Source organism: Cibotium barometz, chromosome 43 (genome assembly GCF_041138505.1).
Source record: "Cibotium barometz isolate CiBa-2024 chromosome 43, ASM4113850v1, whole genome shotgun sequence".
Lineage (NCBI taxonomy): Eukaryota > Viridiplantae > Streptophyta > Polypodiopsida > Cyatheales > Cibotiaceae > Cibotium > Cibotium barometz.
Genome location: NC_141088.1, coordinates 9,755,005 through 9,780,451, shown reverse-complemented (window position 1 = coordinate 9,780,451; position 25,447 = coordinate 9,755,005). Strand labels below are relative to the sequence as shown.

At 45.0% G+C, this 25,447-nt stretch overlaps 1 protein-coding gene across 3 annotated transcripts; it reads left to right on the top strand.

Moving 5' to 3' along the window:
• Positions 1 to 1,200: 1,200 nt before the first annotated feature.
• PPC4 (phosphoenolpyruvate carboxylase 4) lies at positions 1,201 to 24,018 on the top strand. 3 transcript variants are annotated; one of them, XM_086781430.1, is made up of 21 exons: positions 1,201 to 1,709; positions 1,828 to 2,011; positions 2,278 to 2,441; positions 2,535 to 2,649; positions 2,741 to 2,818; positions 2,933 to 3,001; positions 3,176 to 3,254; positions 3,341 to 3,417; positions 3,572 to 3,667; positions 4,551 to 4,692; positions 4,871 to 5,008; positions 5,427 to 5,503; positions 5,592 to 5,912; positions 6,113 to 6,238; positions 6,382 to 6,483; positions 6,584 to 6,730; positions 21,874 to 21,972; positions 22,167 to 22,255; positions 22,357 to 22,483; positions 22,569 to 22,775; positions 22,975 to 24,018. In XM_086781430.1, exons 2-21 carry the CDS (start codon positions 1,856 to 1,858, stop codon positions 23,797 to 23,799), a joined length of 3,234 nt encoding a protein of 1,077 aa, XP_086637556.1. In that variant the 5' UTR covers positions 1,201 to 1,709; positions 1,828 to 1,855; the 3' UTR covers positions 23,800 to 24,018. The 3 variants fall into 3 exon arrangements, with proteins under 3 accessions (XP_086637556.1, XP_086637557.1, XP_086637559.1); XM_086781431.1 differs by having other exon boundaries at positions 1,211 to 1,709; positions 1,817 to 2,011; XM_086781433.1 differs by having other exon boundaries at positions 1,223 to 1,709; positions 3,159 to 3,254.
• Positions 24,019 to 25,447: the final 1,429 nt, after the last annotated feature.

The following is a 25,447-nucleotide window of genomic DNA, read 5'->3' as shown; positions in this document are numbered from 1 at the left end:
GATTACTTTAGTTAATCAAGAGGTTACGGGCTTAAACCACAAGTACATAGGGCTCTTTTTCTCCCTCTTGTAGAAGGCTCTCAATTAAAAGCTCCAAGTTGCCCCTTCTTCTGCACTATAAACAGTTAATTGCCTCTACTAACATTGCTTAATCAACATTTATCCTTGTATTTTTGGGCCATTGGGGGTTCATCAATCATACCATTAGGGACTTGCTACAGCTTGCCAAAGCTTCATCTTGAAAAAGCCCCTTGATTTTTCCCTCCAACGGTGCTCTCTAAATCAGGGTATTTTTTGCTCAACTAATTGAAAATTGCTTTAACTAGTACCTTGATTAGCACAAATATCATCTGATCTAGTGTAGAAAGATGTATATACACCAAACGAAGAGAGAAGACTAAAGACATGCAGAGGTCAAGAAAAGAGAGAGAAGGGAGGGAGGGAAAGAGAGAGAAGTCTAAATGAGAAGAGGAAAGAGAGAGAGAGAGAGAGAGAGAGAGAGAGAGAGAGAGAGAGAGAGAGAGAGAGAGAGATGAGGCAAGATTACGTCTTCCCATGTGGCTTGTACGTATTTGTTTTGAAACAGGCAGCCTTGCTTTGAAAGAGGTAGCCTTTTCTGCAGGTTTATGTACGTGTATGGATATCTAGGTGTATTTATGTATGTGGGTATAGTCTTGAAGGGGTTATCTTTTAGAGGGAAAGGATTGAGAGTCATTCATGTTGGAGATTACTTATTTGTTGTTCTATTTTACGAACAACCCCGGTATGGTTGATTCTATTTTTAGCTCCGAGCTTTTATTCACGTTGGATATGACTCATAATAAATTCTTAGTTCATTTCTATGTTTTCACTTATTAAATTCTAATTTGTTTCCAAACCACATGATTTGGTGTTACGTGTTGCCTTTTAAACATGGGAGAGAGAGGGGTGGCGATAGCGGTTGCCACAAAGTTACGGTTGGAGAAACCTTAATTAATAAGGTTACTAAAAAATTTAATACGTAAGGTTTTTTGAACCTTAGGTTTTTCGATTCAACTAATTAATGAATTTTATTTATCGCTCATTGTGTGCCCCTATTGAGCGTCATGCATTATCGATGGTCCTTATTGAGCGTGATGCATTATCGATGGTCGTAAACGTCATCTAGATTAATTAGAACATTGACATTTGATACGTCTTTTGTTTTGTGGATGTGTATCTTTTTCGTGGTAGGACAATAGGTGCCCACGAAATTCTGGTAAGAATGTTGGGAAATTCAGACCTGGTGCGTTATTATTTATTTATTTTTGGTATATGTCTCCTTTATGGTTAGACAGAGTTTGAAACACAGTCGAGAGAGAGTACGCCATGTGCGGTTCACGACCCGCTGCAGTGTTTGGATGAGACTACTGCAGTGACAGTGGCCCTATGACGCATTGATGTGCTGTGCGACAATGGACTTACCGACCCCATGAACCCTGGGAAATTTGTGGCTCTCTGTCTTTTCTCGTGATACGCCAGAAAGTAAAAGAGGCGCACGGCAAAGACAGCAACAAAGTGCATGACTACCTCCACAGAGCCTGCATTTCTTAGGGTTTTCTTGAGCAGGTGATTGCTGACAGCGATTTTTAGGGTTACTCCCAGCATTTACAGGATTGCTAGATGCAAGGACGACTCTCAAATTCTGAAGGAAGAGATAAGCTTTTCTGAAAGGCCAAGAGCTACAACAGGTAAGGTTGACTTCGTCATTTTCTGACCCCTTTGTTTGATTATTTACGGAGGTTTTCTTTGCTTTGTTCGACCACTTTTCTGTGCGTTCCCACGATGCCCTTTTTAGTGTGCTTTCAGGTGATTGTGTATTGGGTGGAGAGACATCATGACAGATACCACTGACGACATCGCTGAAGAGATCTCCTTTCAAGCTTTTGAAGACGATTGTCATCTTCTCGGCAATCTGCTGAATGACTGTCTGCAGCGTGAGGTCGGGCATGATTTCATGGAGAAAGTGGATCGTGCTCGCCTTTTGGCACAGGTAACCTGTGTTCTACCTTTTGATGCAATCATGGCATGGAGTGGCAGTATCGCATACCACATTTGCTCAGCCAACTCCATACTGGCATAGAGTGGCCATACGTGGAATTTGCAAACTACATTCGGTGAGCCCATTTAGCTATGGACATGAGTATGGCACACCACATTGGCTCAGCTATGGACATACATAGCCATGCCCAATGTCTTCTCAACGAGTTCAACTTTTGTGTTCACTTATTGTCTAAACGCACCTTCACCCTTGTGCAGAGCGCTTGCAACATGCGCATGGCTGGGGTGGAGCATGCAGCAGAGTGGCTTTCTAAACAACTGCAACAAGAAATTTCCAACATGACATTAGAAGAGGCTGGGCCTTTGGCCAGGGCGTTCAGCCACTACCTCAGCTTGACGGGAATAGCTGAAACTCATCATCGGTAATGCATAATCAGCTGTTTTGAAGGCAGCACATAAGTTGCTTTCTGAGCCTTTGGATTAAACTATGCTAATTTATAATTGAAATTCTTTAGTGTCCGGAGAACAAGATCAAACTCCCATGTGTCGAAATCCTGTGATGATGTGTTTGGAAAACTTGTACAAACTGGCTTTTCTCCTGAGGATGTTTACAAGGCTGTTTGCAACCAGGTTAAGGCTGTACTTCCCTTTCTTCCTCAGTTTTTAAGAGGGTTTACAAAATCAGATACAAGGTTGCCAATGAACTGTGCTTTTGTCTCAGGAAGTAGAAATTGTACTTACTGCCCATCCCACTCAGATCAACAGACGCACTCTGCAGTACAAGCATTTGCGCATTGCGGTAAATCCGTGATCTCTGTAGTCTTTGTACTGGTTGGTCATGTTGATAATGAGACAGGTGTATAAATTATGTTTCTCTATTAATTGCAATACGTTGTTGTGTGTCTCTTATCAGCATCTCTTGGAGTACAAAGATCGGGCAGATTTGACCCATGAAGACAGGGAGTTGTTGATTGAAGACCTGGTACCTTTGCTATCCACTCTTCTTTACCTGATTTGCCTGGTCCAAATTATTTTCAGCAACTCTTTTCTGGCACTTTGTTGCTTCATCTCCTGTTAGAAACCTGTGAGGGTGCCTTTATGTCTCTGTAATTCTTCCATATTTCAATTTGACACAGCAGAGCACCTCCAAATGCAGGTGAGAGAGATTATTTCATTATGGCACACTGATGAGCTGAGGCGTAGGCAACCCACACCTTTAGATGAAGCCCGAGGAGGTGAGAGCATATACCTATGTTCTTCTTCAGACTGCTGCCTGTGCCTCTTTTGAAAGGCTAAATTTCTGCCTTTTTTTGATTCACAGGTTTGCACATAGTGGAACAGTCTCTATGGAAAGCTGTCCCGCAGTATTTGCGACGGGTCAGCAATGCTCTTAAGAAGGTATGCTGCACCATGTTTTTGTTTAGGTTTTGATGCCAACAATGCGCTAACTAGCAACAGCCAATTATTGTTTATGTTTCTGGATGATGCCTAGCTGTTGAGCAGCACTATCATGGCTGCCACCTAATTTGATCAAATACTTGTTTTTTTACAGCATACTGGAAATCCACTTCCTTTGACTTGTACCCCAATAAAGTTTGGCTCTTGGATGGGTGGAGATAGAGATGGCAACCCAAACGTTACTGCCAAGGTACTTCAGTCTTCCACAGCCAGCTATGAATGGTGACTTAATTTGAAGATCAACCAGCTATGTTTGAAAGCTTTTAACGGCATACTGAAGGCATCTGGTTCAAGTTGTGATTTGCATAGATAGTTATTGTGATTTATTTTAATTCTCTCTTTCTAAAGCAGTTTGTTTATATGATAGCTACCCTCAACCTTAAGCAGCCAAGAGATGACTATAGTTGATTAGTTGTGATAGCCTCATTGGTGCCCCTGAGTTCATATGCTTCTACATGGAGCTCTTTACACACAACATAAACGCCCAGACCCTTGGTAGCTCATCAGATCTTTTTGCATGTCTGGCCAGTCAAGCCTGAACATATGATGGGAATATGTGAGTATCCGGTCAAACTTCACGTTATCAGCAGTTTTTTTGCATCCTTGAATCATTCTGATGAGAATTTTTGCATGAGATGGGCCCAGAAAAAACGACAACATGATTTGTTGTTGCTTAGTGTGCAAAGAGATTTTGTTGCAGCAGTGCTGCTCCCCCACCAACAGCTTGGCCATCAAGGGTTGTGTGTTCTGCTATTGTGTAATCGCCCTTTGTTTCCTAAAGTAACAGATTCTCAACAAGATGGTCCTAATTGTAAAATGCAGATATTAAGTTGGGATGCGTGCTGTAGGGTATAGCCTATGCTATGCATGATAGAGTGGATAGTATGAAGCTTTGTGAATAGACCTTTATGAAATGAAGCTCTGTAATAAGTTTGGGGGACACTTGACTTAATTCTCCCATTACGATCATGTCACAGTCCTCTCTGAATAGTGTGGCCTTGTATAAGTGGCTCTCTGTGAACCTGAGAGTACTTGACAAAGTGTTCTTTTTAATGCTTGGGATGACATTACAGGTGACGAGGGATGTTTGCTTATTGGCAAGGTGGATTGCTGCTGACTTGTATATTCGGGAAATTGACAGCCTTCGTTTTGAGTTTTCCATGAATAACTGCAATGAAAAGCTTGCACAATATGCTTCAGAGATTCTAGAAAAAGGTACTGCACATTCTTGTATATTGTTGACATTAAAACTATTAGAGTTAAATAACAACCTGTATTTTGTATCATCTCTCAACATGGTTCTTTTGGAATGTTTTAGAGGGCTTAAACATGAGTTGGGTTGCAAGGGTTTTCCTTTTCTAAAAAATATTTCTCTGTACGCAAATTTGGAAAGAGCATGAACATGAGGAACACCATCATGATAGCTGGCTCCACCAACGTATTCACAGAGTCCATGGAAAACATTCAGAGCACCACGTGTCTGCTCTTCCAACTCATCTTCCAGCTGGTGCTGATATGCCTGCTTGTGCTGGTAAGGTTTTTTCCAGTTGTGTGATAGTAAGCAGGATATGAAGGCAAGGAGTGATTTACACAATGAGATTGACTGCTTTGAAATGTATAATTTTTGGGCACTCAAAGGTACATGGGAGTGTTTATGACTCCTGAAACAAGAGCAACTGGAATGTCTACTTCTAGCTGTTTTTTCTACCTCATAACTTAGTTAGTAGGCATGTACCAGATGAGTGACAACACATGAAACAGAACGTTTCCACTTGATAGAACTTGATTTTTTAACTAGAATCTAAGAGCTACCTTCACTTGGAGGGTGGATGAATCTAGTCTTGTTCATTCAAATTTGGAGAACTTATATATCCTTTTGATGTTTTGAAAGGAGCGATTTCCTTCAGGCATTGGACATAAACGTTTGTGGGTGGTCACACTTTGTGCAGGTGTTGACGGAGAGGGTCAAATAGCGTTTTTGGAGCTTCCAATAAAAGATGACATAGACATGTTCTCAACATTTCAGGTTTGTACATGTGAGGATAAAACAATCAGCAAAGATGCAGTTTGCTTGACATAAATATCTTGAATTAAGTCATGCAAATTATGTGCAGGCTACGCCAACCAATACTGCTTCAAGCTCAGCTGTACAATTAAAAGAATCCTCACCAACAGCTGCAAAGGCTGAGTATGGAAATGATTCATTTTGTACCAATTTAACTGGTGATTTAGAACAGCAACCCAGTAGTGGACCACACTTGACTGCACCTGCAGCAGCAACCGCTGGAGCAGCGAGCCAGTCTGGGTTGAGGAAAAAAACTGTATCAGAATTTAACGTAAGCAAGTCAAGTGTAGACAAGCTGCTCTATCCTAGAATGACTGGGCGCCCGGATATTGCTCCATACAGAGTGGTTCTTGGACATGTCAGAGAGAAGGTATTTTCATTCTCCAGTGATACAACGGATGGCTATTTAGATTTGGTGTTCAGTGTGACTAAAGTACGCTTTTTATGTATATCAGGTGCTGATACAAGTCATTTTATGCTAACTTCATCTAGTATTCACTCTCATGATTCATCCTTTCTTATGTACACGGGACTTGAGAAACTTTAACAGCTTTTTGTCATTTGCCATAGCTTGTCAATTCACGCAGACGCATGGAGGAGCTTCTAGAAGGCATCAATCCTGACTACAATCGATCAGAATATTATGAGAAGCCGGAGGAGCTTCTTGAACCCCTTCTGCTTTGTTATGATTCTATGGTTAGTTGAGCTTTTTGATTTTCTGCTTTTGCAAGTCGAAGCAGGGTGAGAAAGGGGGGAGGGGGGGGGGGTGCAGTCGGGGTTGAAGCGTAATTTTCTTTCTCTTTTGGCAAACTAAAGCTGTGTCTGGTTCTGGATTGAAGCAATCATGCTTCTCAGATGTCTTAGCAGATGGCCGTCTCACAGATCTTATCAGACGCGTGGCAACTTTTGGGATGACATTGATGAAGCTTGACTTACGGCAGGTTGCTCTGCAGTTATGTTAAGTTGTCCTAGTGTACCTATGTTTTGCTAGAGCTAGAGGTAACATGCCAAAGATTGTGGTTGTCTGTGTATAACCTACAGGAATCTACCAAGCATACCGATACCTTGGATGCAATAACCGAGTTTCTTGAACTTGGGACCTACAGCCAGTGGGATGAAGAGAGAAAATTGAAATTCTTAACAGCGGAACTGAAAGGAAAACGGCCTCTACTTCCTCCAACCATAGAGGTAGAGTTAGTCTTTTGGAAGTGAGTGTTGAGCCAATTCTTTCTCAAGCAAAGAAGTGCTTGAATTTTCTGAAAATTTTGACATTATTTAAATCAATGCTAACAACCACAGAGAGTGAGCACATAGGAGGCAGTTGATATTGTGTTAATTCTTTCTATCTTTAGTGGTGCATTTGCCCTATCAACTACGTTCTTACAATGGTGATAATGGGTCTTGTCATGCTGTCACTCTACTTAGTGCGTGTATTCACTTACCAATTGGGATGCCAAGTAAGCTAGCCATTTAAGCTTCTCTAGTTTGAGAATGCAATACTTGCTTAACAAATGTTTGTTCGAGCATTTCTCAAATGCTAATAACTTACAGATTACATCTTTACCTCGAAGTCACTGCAGTCTTTCAGGGCTTGATGTGCACAACTGCGAATTGAAAGCATGTTGTTCTCATGGGCTGCAAGTGGAAGTTTCTATTGTGTAACTTGTGAGTCTGTAGTCAAGGAAGAAAGGGAACTCAAAATGTAGATACAAACTTGAGTTATGCAGGCTGTGTGAGCAGTTTATGTTCAGTGGCTGAAGTTTCAAACCAGCTGTTTAATTAATATGGCCTGTCGAGAGAGGGACGCATTCTTTGCTATCTTTTTGGACTTTCTGCTGGGCGAAGAGCTGAATGTGGCTGCTAAGGTGGTGTCAGGAAACGCCAAGATCTGTGTGCAACTGTTCAAGTAGCATGGGCTTTAGCAGGTTGACATGAGAGGGCCATATTCTCTGCTACCTTTTTGAACGTTAAGGCTGTCAAGAATCTCAGGGCTTTTATCATCTCTAAAACCAGCCGTCCTCTGGCCTCACCCTCTTTGTAAAAAAGCTCACCATGGACCCTGGAGTGCTGAGATGTAGATATTAGTCATAGTATTGCTCACCATGATGGTTGTGCTGCTGCGTGGTTCCATCAGATATTGAGCCTCTTGGATAGGAGCTGAGATGTAGATAGAAGTCATAGTATTGCTCACCATGATGGTTGTGTAGTTGCTTGGTTCCAGCAGGTATTGAGCCTTGTGGATAGGAATCATGGTGTTGAGAGACCAAGTCCAGAAAAATCCCTGGTAAACAGCCTCATTTAACGAGCTGAGCTTCAGTTATATTCCATCGATAACTAAAGAACATTGTCTCATGATTCCTACCTCTTATATTATGGGGTTTAAATGACGTCTTTCACCATAGTGGCCATAGTTGCCACACGTTTTTTGAAAAATGCTTTTGAAATGAGTTTTTGAAACTGGTTTGATTTTTTTTTAATTTTTTACAGAAGTTTTCTTAAACATTTTTTTTTTTTGGGGGGGGGGGGTGTTTGCATGCACATGCTGCATGCTGCATACTGTTGGCACTAGAGTCTGGGCAACAGCTGGCCCAAGAAAAATTAGAGATTCACAAGTCAGTATCCAAAATCCACATTCCAATAAAAGAAAAACTACGATAGAATCATGGTTCATGAATGAAAAGCGCTCTCAAAGAGTGGCAAGCCACAAATAAAAATCCCGAAGTTTGAAGTACAATCGTCATCACATAAATGTACCAATCACCAAACCCAAAAAAAGCCTCAAGTGTCAGCATCATCCTCCACATCCTTAATCTCGTCTCCCTCTGATGATGTATTTGACTCAGTGTTAGAAGGAGACGATGCATCTTTTGGATCAAGCTTTGCCTGTGCTCGTGTGACACTAGCTGGTGCCATCATCTCCTCGTACAGCATGGCATAAATGTCTCGCTTGTCCTGAGAATTTGGGGGATGTCCTTCACCTTCTTGATGTCAATCTTGTTGACATTTATCTGATTTGGCTCTATGGGATTGCCCCTTTTCTCAATTAGATGGAGCTTGCAATGGCAATAAACCAACCGTTCCAATTGAGTTAGAACTTGTTCCTCTTCTTCTTATGGAAGAGGGCCCATGTACTCTTGTTCCTCACATGGGCTTGAGCTGCAAGCTTGTTAGAAGACCCTAAGTAGAACTTGTTCCTCTTCTTCGTATGGAAGAGGGCCCATGTACTCTTGTTCCTCACATGGGCTTGAGCTGCAAGCTTGTTAGAAGACCCTAAGTAGAACTTCTCTTCTTCGTATGGAAGAGGGTCCATGTCCTCTTGTTCCTCACATGGGCTTGAGCTGCAAGCTTGTTAGAAGACCCTAAGCGTAAGGCGTTTTTGTCATTAAGAAGACATAAAACATTGTTAGTACGATGTAGGGACTAAATAGTTAATTACAAATGTTAAGAGGGGCATTGACCAAAAGAGGGAAACCAACCCATATTTCTCCCAAGCTGAGTCTCTCTCAAAAGAGTTGTGGCTCGCCCGAAAGCATTGCTCCCGTTGTGGTACACCAAGAGCTCATCCTCTAGCTTTGTCAAGAGGTCAATGTCAGTGTCCACCTCTGAATAGAGTCTTGCAAACCCTCTTCAAGCTCCTCATTATTGAATTGCTCTGCATGGATTTGGCCTATGCAACCAATCCCATCTTTGGTTCCATACCTTTCTAATGTCTTGGACTCTAAACAATGATAGTAGATGAATCATGCATGTCATACTGGCGTACAAAAAACAGCCATATGACACATTAGAAGTAAGTAAGTTATAATCAAGTTATGAATTGGTCACATGCTTACCTCTCAGCTGACAGGGTGGAGTGCCTCACCAATCATGTCCATGAACTTTACATGAGTCCAAGTGTGTGATATGCAGCGGAAGTCTTTGTATTGGAAGATCCTATCACACAAATGCTCACACCGTCTTCTATATCCTGAGTTTCGTGAGTTTAGCAATCCACTTTAATACTTCAAACTTTAAAGAGATGAGAGAGAGAGAGATATATGAGAACTGTACACCAGAGTGGGTCCCGAATTACCCATTGAAGGGCCCCCTATCCCGATAACGAGATAGTATTTGCTTTATTACTTTAGAGAGAATGACTGTGGATTGTAGATAAGCCAAACGCAAGATCTCGGAGGATCTGAAGCCTGGCTGAATTGTACACGGCTGTAGAAATACCTCGATGAACTGATCTCGAGCCTATGCACTCTTCCCAAGGGCATGAGGAAGGGCTGCACACCTGAGGTTGAGAAAAGAAGGCGGTGGACTGTTCTAAGCTATGTTAGAATGCTGTAAATGCTTATGAATGCTATGTTACCTTCACCAGATGGTTGGGGCAGATGTGGATGATGTCAGAATATGCAGCGGAAATGATAACCAAACTTGGGTAGACAAGAGCAAGTAGACTGCAGAAAATAAACAGCACAAGAAACACAGAGAGATAGGTGTGTAAACTCTTCTCTATACACAAGATCCCGAGAAAACTGAATGAATGAGTGGTGGGGGCCAGGGGCCTATAGATATGCCCCTGGGAGAGCAGTCGGCCAGCATAAGAAGTGTCCACGACTGGTGAAAAGGTGCCCACGACTGCATAAATGCAGTCGGCCAGCAGAGAAGTGCCCACGACTGAGAAAATGCAGTCAGCCAGCAGTGCAGTAGCCCAGGACTCAACTGTATGCAGTCGGCCAGCACTGGAGTGCTCCTGCCACCCTCTGGCAACCCTCCCCACCACTGGAAAAAATGGAAAAAAATAGGGAAAAATATGGGGAGTGTGGAAAAATGATAAAACACCTTATACAGGGCGGGCACACCCACAACAGAGGCCTTGGTGTATAAATATAGACAGGAGATGACTTCTAACACCCCCTCTTAGCTCATGGCTGTGTAACCAACCCAAGGGAGCTGGAGTGCCGCCTGAGCGTAGCCTGAGGTAGAGACTTCGTGAAGAGGTCCGCCGCATTGTCCTCCGTCGAACAATAAAGTAGCAAGATGTCACCAGCCAAGATCTTCTCACGTACAAAGTGATACTGTATCTCTATATGTGCTTGGTCCGGGCATGGAAAACCGGGTTCCGAGCAATAGCTATACAACTTTGGTTATCGCATTGGATGACTGTGGGCTTCCTCTGTGGAAACCCAATCTCGCCTAGCAGCCTCCGCAGCCATACAACCTCACAAGCAGCACCACAAGTAGCCCGATACTCTGCCTCTGTCGAAGAAAGGGCAATAGTTGGCTGCCTCTTGCTGCTCCAAGAAACTGCTCCTGAGCCGAGGGTAAAACTGTATGCTGAAGTAGATCTCCTCGTGTCTGGATCTCCTCCCCAATCTGAGTCACTCCAACCTTGGAGCTTGACTCCATTCCCTCCTGTGTAAAAGAGTCCCAGATCCTTCGTACTCTGCAGATACCGCAAGATCCGCAATCCTGCGTCCCAATGAGACTTCAATGGCGTCTGCATAAAAGAGCTCAACAGCCCCAGGGAGAAGCTCAAGTCCAATCTGGTGTTCAGCAACCAGATCAATGAACCAACCAACTTCCGGTACTGCGAGGCATCAACTGGCTCACAAGGATCTGTAACGGTTAACTTTGTGTTCGGGTCCATCGGCGAAGTAATAGGCTTGCATTTCTCCATCCCGAAGGTTTCAAGCAACTCATGAACATACCGCTGCTGAGAGACGAAAAACCTCCTCTGGGTGTGCCAGATCTCTAATCCCAAGAAGAAAAGGAGTAAGCCTAAATCGGTCATCTCAAACTCCTTTGACAAGGCAGCCTTCGTCACTCCAATGTGCTCCACATGACCGCCGGTGAGAATGAGATCATCCACATAAAGGATGATAAGTGTGACCATGCCGCGTTCCCGAAAGAGATACAGGTTCGGATCTGTAACCGATCTCTGAAATCCAGTCCGAATAAAGAAGAAATCAATCTTCTGATTCCAAGCCCCGGGAGCCTGCTTAAGACCATACAAGGCCTTACGTAACCTGTAAACCATCCCTTCCGATCCTGAACAATAAAGCCTGGAGGCTGCTCAACGTATACCTCCTCCTGCAGGTCACGATTAAGGAACGCAGATTTTACATCCATTTGATACACGGGCCACCTTTGAGAAGAAGCAAGGGCAAGAACGGTCCGAATCGTGGACATCCGCGCTGTCGGTGCAAAGGTATCCTCGTAGTCGATGCATGGCTGCTGAGCATAACCTTTAGCCACAAGTCTGGCTTTGTGTTTGTCCACCGACCCATCAGACGCATATTTGGTCTTAAAGACCCATTTGACACCAATGACTGACCGCTTCGACGGCCTCGGTACCAACTCCCAAGTGTTGTTCTTCTCGATGGCATCAAGTTCCACCTGCATGGCTTTCCTCCAGGTATCCTGTGAAAGGGCTTCCTTTACGGAAGTGGGCTCTTTATCCCGCATGATACGAGACATCAAAGCATAGTTCACCTGAAGAAGCTCCGCCGTGTTGCTTTTATCTCGGACTCGATGTGATCTTCGAGGGCCGTCCTCTGTGGTCCACTCGGAGGGTAGCTCCGTGACACCCGACTCCCGAAGGGTGTCTAACAACCACCTAGGTACTCGAACAGATCGTGGAGCCTCTTGTGGTTGCGGGGGCTCCACTCCAGCTGCGGGCTCAACCTCCTGTGATGACTGAGGTGGATCAACTGGAATGATAGACTGGGAATCATCATCAAACTCCTCTGGATCTCCAAGAAGTGGCGGCTCCTCGACAGTGGATGCTGGAACATGCTCGTCAAAGACCACATCCCGGCTGTCAACAATCTCATTCCTATTTGGATCATACAACCTGTATCCCTTGGAAAGAGAGTTATACCCCACATCCCGGCTGTCAACAATCTCATTCCTATTTGGATCATACAACCTGTATCCCTTGGAAAGAGAGTTATACCAGCTTGCAGGACTTGGAGTCAAGCTTCCCCCTCTGCTTCTTCGGAATATGTACATACGCATCACTCCCAAAGACACGGAAGTGCGAGACATCGGGTTTCCTGCCAAAATATGCCTCAAATGGAGTCATATGGGGTACTGAAGTCGTCGGAGATCGGTTAATGGTATGGACAGCCGTTGCCACAGCCTCACCCCAAAGTGGACGAGGAAGATCACGATGCTCGAGCATGGTCCTCGCCATCTCCACCACAGTCCTGTTCTTGCGTTCAACAACTCCATTCTCCAAAGCCGATCCGGTATTGGCCAGTTCCCTTTTGATGCCATGATCTGCACAAAACCTGAGAAGTACAGTCGAGGAGAATTCACCTCCTTTGTCAGCCCTGAGAGTCTTAACCTGATATCCAGACTCTTTCTCCACCATCACGTGCCAATCCTTGAACCGAGCAAAAGCTTGGTCTTTCTGGGAAAGAAAGTAGACCCACGTGAACCTGGTACAATCATCAACAAGCAACATAAAGTAGAGAGATCCTCCAAAACATGGTATCTGCTGAGGTCCACACAAGTCAGTGTGAATCAACTCCAATGGTTTCGAAGCCCGCTTGGAAACCTTCTTCGGAAAGGATTCCCTGTGCTGCTTACCACGTATGCAAGAACTGCAACGTCCTTGCCTACTACCAACATCTGGCAAGCCAACCACCATCTGGTCCCGGAAGGCGCGCCTCAAAGCATCCACATTTGCCACAAATCTCCGACCTGAGAACCTGTCAAAGTGGAGAGTGCAGAGAGCTTGTAGATACCATTCTCCACACCGCCTTCCCAAACAACTTGGCCAATCTCACGGTCCCTAAGAGCAACTGAATGCTCCTCAAATTCCACCCGAAAGCCAGTCTTGCATACCTCATGCACTGACTGAAGATGAAAACCCAGAGCAGGGACATAAAGAACACGGGAAGCATGCTTGCTCCCCTTGCCGTCGGGAATAATCTCCATCCGGTCCTCACAATGTATCGGAATAGTGAAGTTATCGCCAATACAGATACGACTTGACTGCCGTTTCAGATCCAGAAAGAAGTCACGGGATGGAGTCATGTGCTTGGAAGCACCACTGTCGAGAATCCATTCCCGGATATCCTTCGTGGTGAAGCCAACTGCCTCCTCGCTCGAAGATGATGAAGCATCGGAGTCCACCATCTCTAAGTGCACAAATGCCGGAGTCTTTGCAGCTGAGACTGAGGAATCAGCACTCTTCCCTGTCCGCTTAGGGCACTTCCTCCAGTAGTGGCCTTTCTCGCCACAATCATTACAAGATCTTTCGGCCTTCAGCTTCTCTTGTTCTGAATCAGGCTTCTTGTTAGAAGACTTCTCCGGTGAAGCCTTCCCTTTGCCCTTGTTGTTATTCCGGCCTTTCGACCGTTGACCAGTTAAGGCCTCCGAACCTCCGCTGTGAGGAGGGTTCGTGAAACGTTCCTCCTGGTCCAAGACCATTGGCACAAGGTCCTCCCAGGTTATGGTGCTGAGCCTGCCACTCGTAATCAACGAGGAATAGAAAGCAGAATACTGACCAGGCAAGTGGGACAGCAAAGTGATGGCCATGTCTTCAGATGATATCTCTTTCCCTGCTTGTAGGACTTCCTGCTGAAGGGCCTGCAGCTTGTTAATGTGTTCCCTCATCGTCGAAGACTTTGCAAGGTTCATAACCCGCATCTGCACTTCCAAGGAGATCCGTTTCATGGGTGATACCCTGTTATACAAAGAAGCCAAGTGCTCCCATATGCCTCTCGCCAGCGTCATGTGCTTCACATGATTGATCACTTGTGGTGTGCAATTGAGGAAAATAAACGACCGGACCCTTGCGTTGACACGATCCCACATGTGTGCCTGTGCTTCTCGGTCCTTCCTCGTCGATAGTAACTCCCCTTCCTCAGCTTCCGGCCGTGGAACCCCGATGATGATAAAATCAGCAAGGTCATATGACTCCAGCACCGACTCCATCATGACCTTCCAGATGCCGTAATTGGACCCGTCCAGTTGACGATCCACTAGGAACGTTGGGAGAGTCGGAATCTTCACGTGCTTCTCAGCCATCTCTAGTAAATCTGCCATCGCGGAGAGTAACCTGAAAGGGTGGGTGGGTGGGAAAAATCTGTAAACCTGCAAGTGGCTGTCCAGCACCTAAGCCCGCCTTCCTCTTGCACCTTCTCTTCCCGTACAGCCCAAAACAGTCCACCAATCAGCAGCCTAACGCTCCCCCTCTTGCTCAGAAAAACTCCCAAGATCTATCTTGAGCCTAGGGCTCTGATACCATGTCAGAATATGCAGCGGAAATGATAACCAAACTTGGGTAGACAAGAGCAAGTAGACTGCAGAAAATAAACAGCACAAGAAACATAGAGAGATAGGTGTGTAAACTCTTCTCTATACACAAGATCCCGAGAAAACTGAATGAATGAGTGGTGGGGGCAAGGGGCCTATATATATGCCCCTGGGAGAGCAGTCGGCCAGCATAAGAAGTGCCCACGACTGGTGAAAAGGTGCCCACGACTGCATAAATGCAGTCGGCCAGCAGAGAAGTGCCCACGACTGAGAAAATGCAGTCGGCCAGCAGTGCAGTAGCCCAGGACTCAACTGTATGCAGTCGGCCAGCACTGGAGTGCTCCTGCCACCCTCTGGCAACCCTCCCCACCACTGGAAAAAATGGGAAAAAATAGGGAAAAATACGGGGAGTGTGGAAAAATGATAAAACACCTTATACAGGGCGGGCACACCCACAACAGAGGCCTTGGTGTATAAATATAGACAGGAGATGACTTCTAACAGATGCTGATTAGAAGGCTGAGAACTGCTGTAGACTGAAACGCAGACTGTATGGGAAACGCAAGCTGCAGGCTGATGCTGGACAGAAACGCAAGGCTGTAGGCTGATGTTGGACAGAAAATGCAGGTCTGTTGGCTGTTTTGGGGACTGTGGAGGACTGTAGGGCTGCGCTTGTATGCTGTCCTACTGAGTTGCTGAGTTATGACTGCTGAATTGCTGCGTTAGTACTGCTGAATTGCTGCGCTTGAGGCTATGGTTGACTGAAGCATAAACGCAGATGCTCAGAGGGTTGGAGAAGCAAAGCTCAAGAACTCCAAGGTCGGATGATACTAGTCTAGTGCTGAAGGCAAGGGAACTCCTAGGGCTGAGGAGGACAGCTCTTAGCACACTGAAGACTGAATGAGAAACTAAGCCCTATGCAAGCTTATTTATACTAGATAGGGGTTGGTCAAGTTGGCTAGTCATAATTTAATAAACTTTATGTTTATAAATGACAATAAATGCCGAATAAATACCATAAAATATGAAAAAAATACCAGATAAATCCTAGTAAATTCCCGAAGGCTTTTGGGATGTTCTAAATGATGCACAGGCATATGAATGCATATTAATTAGGATGCAGAGTGCTTTCTGATGCAAACCCGAAGGCTTCTACTGACTCTACATGCATGAATGATTCTCTCGTGATGCCTGCTTTAGCCTTTTCATCAGGGGTTTTCTTAGGTTCTTTATCTTTCTTACCCTTTGAACTGGAGCGATTACTCCCGTCCTTCTTAGCATCTTTAGAAGAAGCGTTACCTTTCCCTGTTTGTGCAGCTAATTGTTGCTGTTGGGGTTTGATACTAGACTGAGATGACTGCTTGGGCTTGCCCTCGTTGAGCTTCATTTCTTCATTCTGAGCGAGAGCCAGAGCCCGGTCATATGTATTTTGGTTCAAAGTTACGAACTGTGAACCGAATGTTAGAGTCCAATCCACGAATGAATTGCTCCATCTTAGCCTGCGGCGGCAGATAACCCTAACTGCCGTGCTTAAGTAATAACTTTACCGGAAAACTGAAGCACTGGGAATCCGTTCTGTCTGAGTCCATAGAACTCATCTTTCAGACCGGTCATGTATTGGGGTGGGAGAAATCTGGTTTTCAAGTCATGGACAAAGATGTCCCAATCAAAGGATGTGACACTTGTGGCCTGGTCTGTATGAATACTAGACCAATGCTGCCACCAAGTGACTGCCTCACCAGTGAGATGGGGAGTCGCTAAGTGGACTTTATCTTGTGGGTCTCTGATCCTAGCTAATGGAAAATGAGCATTAAACTGACGAATAAATTGATTAACTGATGATCACACTTACCATCATACTTACGGAAGTTTGGTTGACTGCGAATGACGGTGGTTGATGCTGTTGTGCACTGCTGGCTGGTGACACCTATGATTGGGGAGACTGAGGAGAACTGCTGATACCTCACTGATACCTCAAGTGTATGGCCTCCTTTTCCCGTTGGTGTTCGAGTGACATACGTTCTCGATCAAGCTCACGTTGGTGTTCCCGAGCGGCGAGTTCAGTCTGACGCCGGTATTCAACGATCCTGCGTTGGGCTTCCTCATAGTCCCGTATTTTTGCTTTTTCTTCTTTCCTTCGGGCCTCATCCTCTCTCCTTTGTTGTTCCATTTGAAAGAAGAGGGAGATGTAGTCGAGGACGTGCTGCTGCTGCCTCCAAGAGTTGGAGACGCTCCATGAGCAGTTGGTTCTGGGCTCTAAGAAGAGCTATGGTGTCTGCTGTAGGCGGAAGAACATGGTCTCCTTCGGGGGAGACGTCTTCCGGCTGATGAATACTCTCTTCTGTAGACATGATGTTGAAGTCGGTGGTCGTGCCGGAACGCAATCTAACCATCCAAGGATGCCTCCATGCTAGGATACGGTGTGTGGACAATCTGAATCTGATACCAATGTGATGTGCAGCGAAATTCTTTGTATTGGAAGATCTGTCACACAAATGCTCACACCGTCTTCTGTATTCTGAGTTTCGTGACTTTAGCAATCCACTTTAATACTTCAAACTTTAAAGAGATGAGAGAGAGATATATGAGAACTGTACACCAGATTGGGTCCCGAATTACCCATTGAAGGTCCCCCTATCCCGATAACGAGATAGTATTTGCTTTATTACTTTAGAGAGAATGACTCTGGACTGTAGATAAGCCAAACGAAAGATCTCGGAGGATCTGAAGCCTGGCTGAACTGTACACGGCTGTAGAAACACCTCGATGAACTGATCTCGAGCCTATGCACTCTTCCCAAGGGCATGAGGAAGGGCTGCACACGTGAGGCTGAGAAAAGAAGGCAGTGGACTGTTCTAAGCTATGTTAGAATGCTGTAAATGCTTATGAATGCTATGTTACCTTCACCAGATGGCTGGGGCAGATGTGGATGATGATTAGAAGGTTGAGAACTGCTGTAGCCTGAAACGCAGACTGTATGGATGAGGCTGGACTGAAACGCAAACTGCAGGCTGATGCTGGACAGAAACGCAGGGCTGTAGGCTGATGCTGGACAGAAAACGCAGGTCTGTTGGCTGTTTTGGGGACTCTGGAGGACTGTACGGCTGCGCCTGTATGCTGTCCTACTACTGAATTGCTGCATTAGTACTGCCGAATTGCTGTGCTTGAGGCTATGGTTGACTGAAGCAAAAAAGCAGATGCTCAGTGGGTTGGAGAAGCAAAGCTCAAGAACTCCAAGGTTGGATGATACTAGTCTATTGCTGAAGGCAAGGGAACTCCTAGGGCTGAGGAGGAAAGCTCGTAGCACACTGAAGACTAAATGAGAAACTAAGCCCTATGCAAGCCTATTTATACTAGATAGGGGTTGGTCAAGTTGGCTGGTCATAATTTAATAAACTTTATGTTTATAAATGACAATAAATGCCAAATAAATACCATAAAATATGGAAAAAATATCAGATAAATCCTAGTAAATTCCCTAAGGCTTCTGGGATGTTCTAAATGATGCACAGGCATATGAATGCATATTATGCAGGATGCAGAGTACTTTCTGATGCAAACCCTAAGGCTTCTACTGACTCTACATGCATGAACGATTCTCTCCAAGTGGGTTAAGGGACTTGATTGACTGACTGACCCGCTAAGGCTGATGAATGACCTACGTAGCTCGTGCCTGACTTATCCTGGACTGAGGATGTACAATGGGGTCACGGGGTACGACAAATATTATCCTACCGGGTTCTAATACTGTACAAATGTTGCACTGCTGATGATGAGCTAGTTTGTCACCATGCACTGAGTGCAGAGTGGATGTGACAAAGTGCCCTCCAGGCTCCATGTTTGTAATGCGTAGAACAACGTAAATGGGGTGCCTTCACAAGTGCTTCAACATCTACCCTGAGATATGTGAAAATTTCAGCAATCCATTCAATTTTGGCCACATCTTCAATCAATAAATCCAAGCTGTGGGCATCACAAGGAGTCCATATGATTTGTGGAAACTTCTCCTCTAGGAGCCTATCCATGGAAACACAGTTGAGCCATTGTCGGTGATGATTTGCACAACATTTAGTGGCCCAATCTTTAGCACTGCCTTGCGGAGATGCCTCCAAATAAATGCCCTTGTGACCACTCTTCGTGCTCTAGAGGCATCAATGATGCACACAAACATAGTGCCCTTGCAAGAGGACACCAAAATATTTTTCTAATGTGTGACCATCGCATAAGATACTATGACCATATTTCACCCAATTTTCCTTCAATGCCTCCATCCCCCCCTCCGCGTGCTCTCTCTCTTTCCTCAATTGGGTCTTGGGTAAGGACTCATAAGATTGGCGCTTCCGCTCTTATCCAATGTGGCTTATTGCCTTCATGGCCTTCTTGGGGTACACACAATATGAAAGGACAAAGCACATTCTATAAAGAGCTTGGTTTACTCTCTCTTGTATAGCCTACTTTTGGCGCCCTGATCTTATGCGTTCCCTCTGTATACCGTGGCCAACGCCAAGGGCAACGTGCATAGAACCCCTGTGAGCTCGAGGAGCGGATCTAGACCCAAATTCCAGTGTCCATACCACTAGGCATATCTGCTTGGCATTTGCATCATCTGTCTCGATGCCTGCATTTGCATCAAGCTGAATTCTTTTTAATGCTTACTTTTCTCTCCTTCATTGTTGAAGAGGGTCAAAATGACCGATGGAATCAGTTTGCATGGGCCAATTCCTTCCCCTTTAGAACCGCAGAAATGGGCCTTAACATAGAAAAGGGAACCTTCTAAATATTATCTGTAATATTTACATTTCAATCTCTGTGAATGAGATTATGACCACGGGCTCCATGCCGGAGAGGCTGTCAGAGGGATTGATTCATTTGATTCCCAAGGAGGGTTGTGACAGATTGGAGAATCGACAAGAGACCCATCGCCCTCCTAGGCTGATTACAAAACTGCCTACAAAATATTAGCTAAAGCCATCAGTTTGCAACGACAACCTTTCCCCCTCGATTTGATTCATGGCACACATATGGGTTTCGTCCATGATCGGAGCATTTTGGACATCATCTTCACTTTTTGGAAGGCGACCACGTGTGCCAGGTTGAGGCAGCAGGATCTTATAGTTCTCCTTTTGGATTTTTTGAGGTCTATGACAGGGTGGATTGGGGATTTTTGGAGGGGACCGGATGGGATTTCCCGAGGAGTGGGTACGAGGTGTTTCTGGGCTGTATTCGGCTTCACACAGCGAGGTTCTCATTTAGGGAGCCAGAGGTGACACATTTTCACTCTCTCGTTCGGTCCGCTGGGGCTGTCCACTGGCACGTAATCTCTTCTTGTTTGTTGCCAACGCCATGAGCAGTTCTCTCTCTGCTCAAGAGATAGGGCTATAGGGGCTACGTCTTCCCATCCGCGTGCAGCAGGAGTTACTTGACTCAGCGTTTGCTGATGGCACAGCAACATTCTTATCCAGAGATGAGGGGAATCTCTATAGGTTCGCTGATGTGATAAAGATCTTCTGCTGTGCTCCGCCTACTCACTTTCACTATCGGCCCACACGACAGACTGGATAGAGCATAGCCCCCTTTGTAGGATTTTAGTGGATGCACCTTGCAGAGGGTGAGGGTGATTGGTTTCCATGAGCATAGGCCCCTCCGCCGGCCAAGGTGCCTAGAGAGGGATTCTGGTGGTTATGGATATGGGAGGGCCACCCTCTCACGTGACTTCAATGGGATCCGAGATCCTGTCTGATGACCCTGCTAATCTCCCTATGTGTCAGGGGGAGAGATGGTGCATCCAAAGAATACTGGAAAGGGGGTAATCTGTCCATAGAAAATCCTTGTAGCTCAAACCATGTAGACATCTGTGCATACAAGCAAGATCTATCGCCCCTCTGCAGCCAGCTGTCTGGAGGACTCAAGAACCAAACCGAGCATAGCTATGTCGTGGAAGCTCCCATAGTCCATGTAGATATGATACTGATCTGGTAAGTGCCTCTACCCATTTCCACCTGGATAATCTCGTGTGGGACAGATGCCTTACTGCAAGTCATCCTAGCAATCATCATCACAAGCAATCTCTCTAGTGGTCTCCAGCCATCATGAGACTTGCCTGACCGTCTGCGGTGGACTGTGGTCAAGACTAGGCCCCCAAATCTGCACACCATATAAGAGTGTTGGGGATACAAGAGTCTCAAAAAGCCATAGCGTCGTTTGAGGCTCCTGAAACTGCACCTGTGAACACATCCTCTCTAAAGCTCCCAGAGCTGCATATCCTCATGTCAATCTCGCCTCAGCGGCTGCCCTCATAGAGAAAGCTGGGCCAGTAAACAAAATCCCCAAGTATACATAGGACTAAACATACCCCAACACCTCATCTCTGTAAGAGAACTCTGGAGCTGATCTACTCATCCACTGTGCAGAGGTATGTTTTCCCAAGGTTCACTGTAAGGTCCCTATCCTCTGCAAATGCTTGTAAAGCATCTAAATGTCACATAAATAAGCAGTTGGGCATGGGCATGGGTAGATGCTCTATGGGCCAAGGGAGTGTCACATAAATAAGCAGTTGGCTATTGAGAGACCTAGACAATTATCCCAACTGTGCATGGATAAAAATAGCACTCTGGTCGTGTATCAGCGAGGGATGGGCTCATAACTCAGTTTGTGTTGAGCTAACCTTGTGTGGTCTGAATCTAGACTAGCCCTTGAGAGGTAGGTCTAGGGCTGCCAAGCTTGTGGGCAGGTAGCATGGGTGGCATGGGACGCGCTGTGGTGGTTCGGACCTCAAGCTGGTTTTGAGATCTGAAGGCCTTGTGCTATGGTGGATGGTGGCACACTCATCTCTCGTCCAAGCTTGGGAGTAGATTGGAGTAGTGAGGCCAAGGTTTGGACGTGAGTCTGCCTACTGCTTTCCTTGTGTTGTCCATGCACGTGTGTGAGGGCTTTGTATGCAGGTTGATCATGGAATTCATTTCGAGGATGTGTGTGTGTGAGAGAGAGAGAGAGAGAGAGAGAGAGAGAGAGAGAGAGCTGTAGCTTGCCCTGGGTTTTGACAGCTACATTCTGCTCTAATTTTGGTTTGTCTTTAGGTTTCATTGGAAATAAAAGAAGTACTAGATACTTTCCGCGTTGCAGCAGAATTGGGAAGTGATTCTTTGGGAGCTTACATCATCTCAATGGCTTCCGAGGTTTTTTTTTCGTGCATTTATTCACTCTTCTAATCGGCTCTCTTATAAAGCCTTGATTTTTCACATATGAAAATTTTTAATAGAATTTCAAGAAAGGAAGACAAAGATAAGATGACACAAAAGAGGAAGCAGGCTGAGCTTCAGGTGCATGTAATGTGCTATACCGATGATTTGTATTGAATTTATATGCACAGGCTAGTGATGTTCTGGCAGTGGAGTTACTACAAAAGGAAGCGCGGTTAGTCTTAAGTGGGGAACTTGGGAAACCATGCCCAGGAACTTCGTAAGTGGATGCTAAGGCCCTCATGTTTTAGGAACGTTTTACTCAAATCTCCACGCTTTGCATCTCATTTACAGGTGTTGATTGTTTTTGCTGATTTGCAGGTTGCGTGTAGTTCCCCTTTTCGAGACTGTGAAGGATTTACGTGATGCGGGTACAGTGATTCGCAAGCTTTTGTCCATTGATTGGTACAGGCAGCATCTGATAACGAATCATCAAGGGCATCAAGAGGTTTGTAATTGGTAACTATTGTAGATTTGAATGTCTTAATGATGCATGTGATAGTGCCTGACCTGTAAGCAAAAAATTGGTGCAGGTCATGCTTGGTTATTCAGACTCTGGGAAAGATGCGGGTCGTTTTACTGCAGCCTGGGAGCTTTACAAGTCACAGGAAGATGTCGTTGCGGCATGTAAGGAGTTCGGTATTAAGGTCACGTTGTTCCATGGACGTGGTGGAAGTGTTGGTCGTGGAGGTGGTCCCATGTATCTTGCCATCCAATCACAGCCACCAGGTTCTGTCATGGTAAGGAGCCAACTTGAATGATCGGGATATCTAGCTTTAGAGGCAGTCTGTCATGTATGCAGTAATTGCAAGGTTTTCTATGCCATCAGTTCCAGTCCTGATAAAGAATTGAGGTGACATAGGTGACCTGTCCCATATGCTGCCGTGCACCTCCAGAGAACTGATAGACTGTGCTGCCTCGTGGATTTTGTCTATGCAGGGAACACTGCGATCTACAGAGCAAGGTGAAATGGTCCAAGCAAAGTTTGGTCTTCCCCAGATAGCAGTTAGGCAACTGGAGATCTATACCACAGCTGTTCTTCTTGCTACCCTGCACCCGCCTGACCCTCCACGCTCGGCCAGCTGGCGTAATGTCATGGAAGAGATTTCAGAAATCAGCTGCAGGCAATATCGAAGCTTTGTGTATGAGAATGAGCAATTTCTTCAGTATTACCATGAAGCAACCCCAGAAGCAGAGCTTGGCAACTTGAACATAGGCAGCCGTCCCACACGCAGAAGGACAACAGGAGGAATCAACTCCTTGCGTGCAATTCCTTGGATTTTTGCCTGGACACAAACCAGGTTTGTTCTGCCTTCTTGGCTTGGTGTAGGTGCGGGCCTTGATGCAGCTTGCTCAAAGGGATACCTGGAAGAGTTGCAAGCTATGTATCGTGAATGGCCTTTCTTTCAATCAACCATTGACCTCATTGAGATGGTTCTTGCCAAGGCAGATCTTCCAATAGCTAAACATTATGATGAGGTATTGGTTGCTCCCATGCGTCAACCAGTTGGTGCAGAATTACGTGAAGCCTTTCATGTAACCGAGAAATTTGTCCTACTTATCAGTGGCCATCAGAAGCTTTCTGAAAATAACAAGACATTGAAGCGTTTGATAGAGAACAGGCTGCCCTACTTGAATCCAATTAACATGCTCCAGGTTGAGATTCTACATAGGTTGAGGCAAGATGAGAACAATCCGAAGTTAAGGGATGCCTTACTCATCACAATCAATGGAATTTCTGCTGGCATGCGGAACACTGGATAGAGTATAAATTTTTAAGAGACGTAAATTGCGTAGTTTTAGGCCCCCATCCTATTTATTTGGGAAACACTGGTATTGGCTGGTGTAATATCACTTGAGTGCACATGACATGGTCTTGTTATTAGGCGACATGGTCTTGTTATTAGGCCTAATTATAGCTTTGCACTTGTTTGTTATCTTTGAAATGTATTTGGATTTAGTAGGGGTGTTGAATATTAATTATACAAGCGTGTATACTCGTACAATTAGTAAATTATAAAAATTAATGTTTAAACTCACAAAAATATTTAAAATAGACTTGATTTTTGTTACCATCCACTGGCAAGTGATATGGGGGTTTACTTCCAAGTGAGGACAGTCCCTTTCTTTGGGACTCTGTAGAAGGTAATGCCTCCGAGGGTACAAGATTTGGCGAGGGCGTCTTACTTTTGTGTTATGGGAAGAACAGGCTCGGGGGCCTTCACCGTGGTGCTGTCTATAGAGGATGAGGTATTTGATCAAGGATAGGAACCCACTAGTAGAAAAAGTCCGTTTCTTGAAAGAAGCATTTCAAACTTCCATTTTTGGGACTCAAATTCCCTCCCTTTTTGTTGCAGAAGCTTTTGCATGGGGGCATAACTAGAGTGGTTGGTCTTTGGGCCCTCGTGCTAAGGTGGCCAAGCGAGTTGCCTTCTTGGTTTTCTCTTTGTGGCTTTAACACTTTAACTTCTGTAGACCTGTCAGCAAGGTAGTGAAAAGGATCGAGGCCTAAGGCACATGTCGACCACTCTCAACTACTGGGATGTAGCCCATCACCCTGTGTGAAATGTATGTTCAAGCATGCGAATCAATTCATGAACCTAATTTCAAGGCAGTGATGATCATCTGTGGCACAACGGATGATGTTACCCAAGTTATTAGCCATAGTCTCCACTATCAAACATGTCTCACTTGCAAGGGTACAGAGGATAGCGTTTTCTTTAGGTGGAAGTAAAGATGCTGCCTCCGATCTGCTGAAATTGCCATGGTAGGGAAGCCAAATGAGGCAGGCCCACCTTGCGGAGCCATGCTGAGTGTGTAAGGTGAGAGATCTCAACAAAGCACTCTAGGCACTCAAATTCCAGCGTGATGGCAAAGAAATCAGAAGCACAGAGAAAGCTAGAATGCATGTAGTCAGAAAGCAGCCAAGAATGCAATGGATACATAGAGAACAAACAACAATTAATACAATGCTGAAGATACACTTGTGATAGTAATAGATGGTCTTACGATAGATTTGAATGACGAGTATATTGATCAAGGGCAAATAATAGTCATGCATTCAATGTAATTACGATTCTTTGAGGATTAATCATGAGACAACTTACAAAACGAGAAAAAGCAATTAAAAGAGGATTACTGCAATCTTCCCATCATCGATACATTGTTGGAGAACAACCCTTGTCCGAGTACAATAGCATAAAGGCAAGTGCACACGCTTGTCGAAGAGAAGGAGATAAAACCATAAAGTAACTACAAGGAAAAGTCAAAGGAGCATCTACCTCACCAGAATCAAGGAGTTGATTTAGGGGAAAAGGTGGAGAGATTCATGGAGGAATCTACTAACACCTAATCAACATCACATGGGTTGGATTAGCATCTTGTACTCAATGATAATCAAGCAAGCATTTCT

Excerpts from the sequence above, each read along its gene's own strand:
- PPC4 (XM_086781430.1), top strand. The coding sequence starts at position 1,856 with ATGACAGATACCACTGACGACATCGCTGAAGAGATCTCCTTTCAAGCT. Across the intron at positions 4,693-4,870 it reads TTCAGAGATTCTAGAAAAAG|AGCATGAACATGAGGAACAC; the intron begins GTACTGCACATT and ends AAATTTGGAAAG. Across the intron at positions 22,256-22,356 it reads AAACCATGCCCAGGAACTTC|GTTGCGTGTAGTTCCCCTTT; the intron begins GTAAGTGGATGC and ends GCTGATTTGCAG.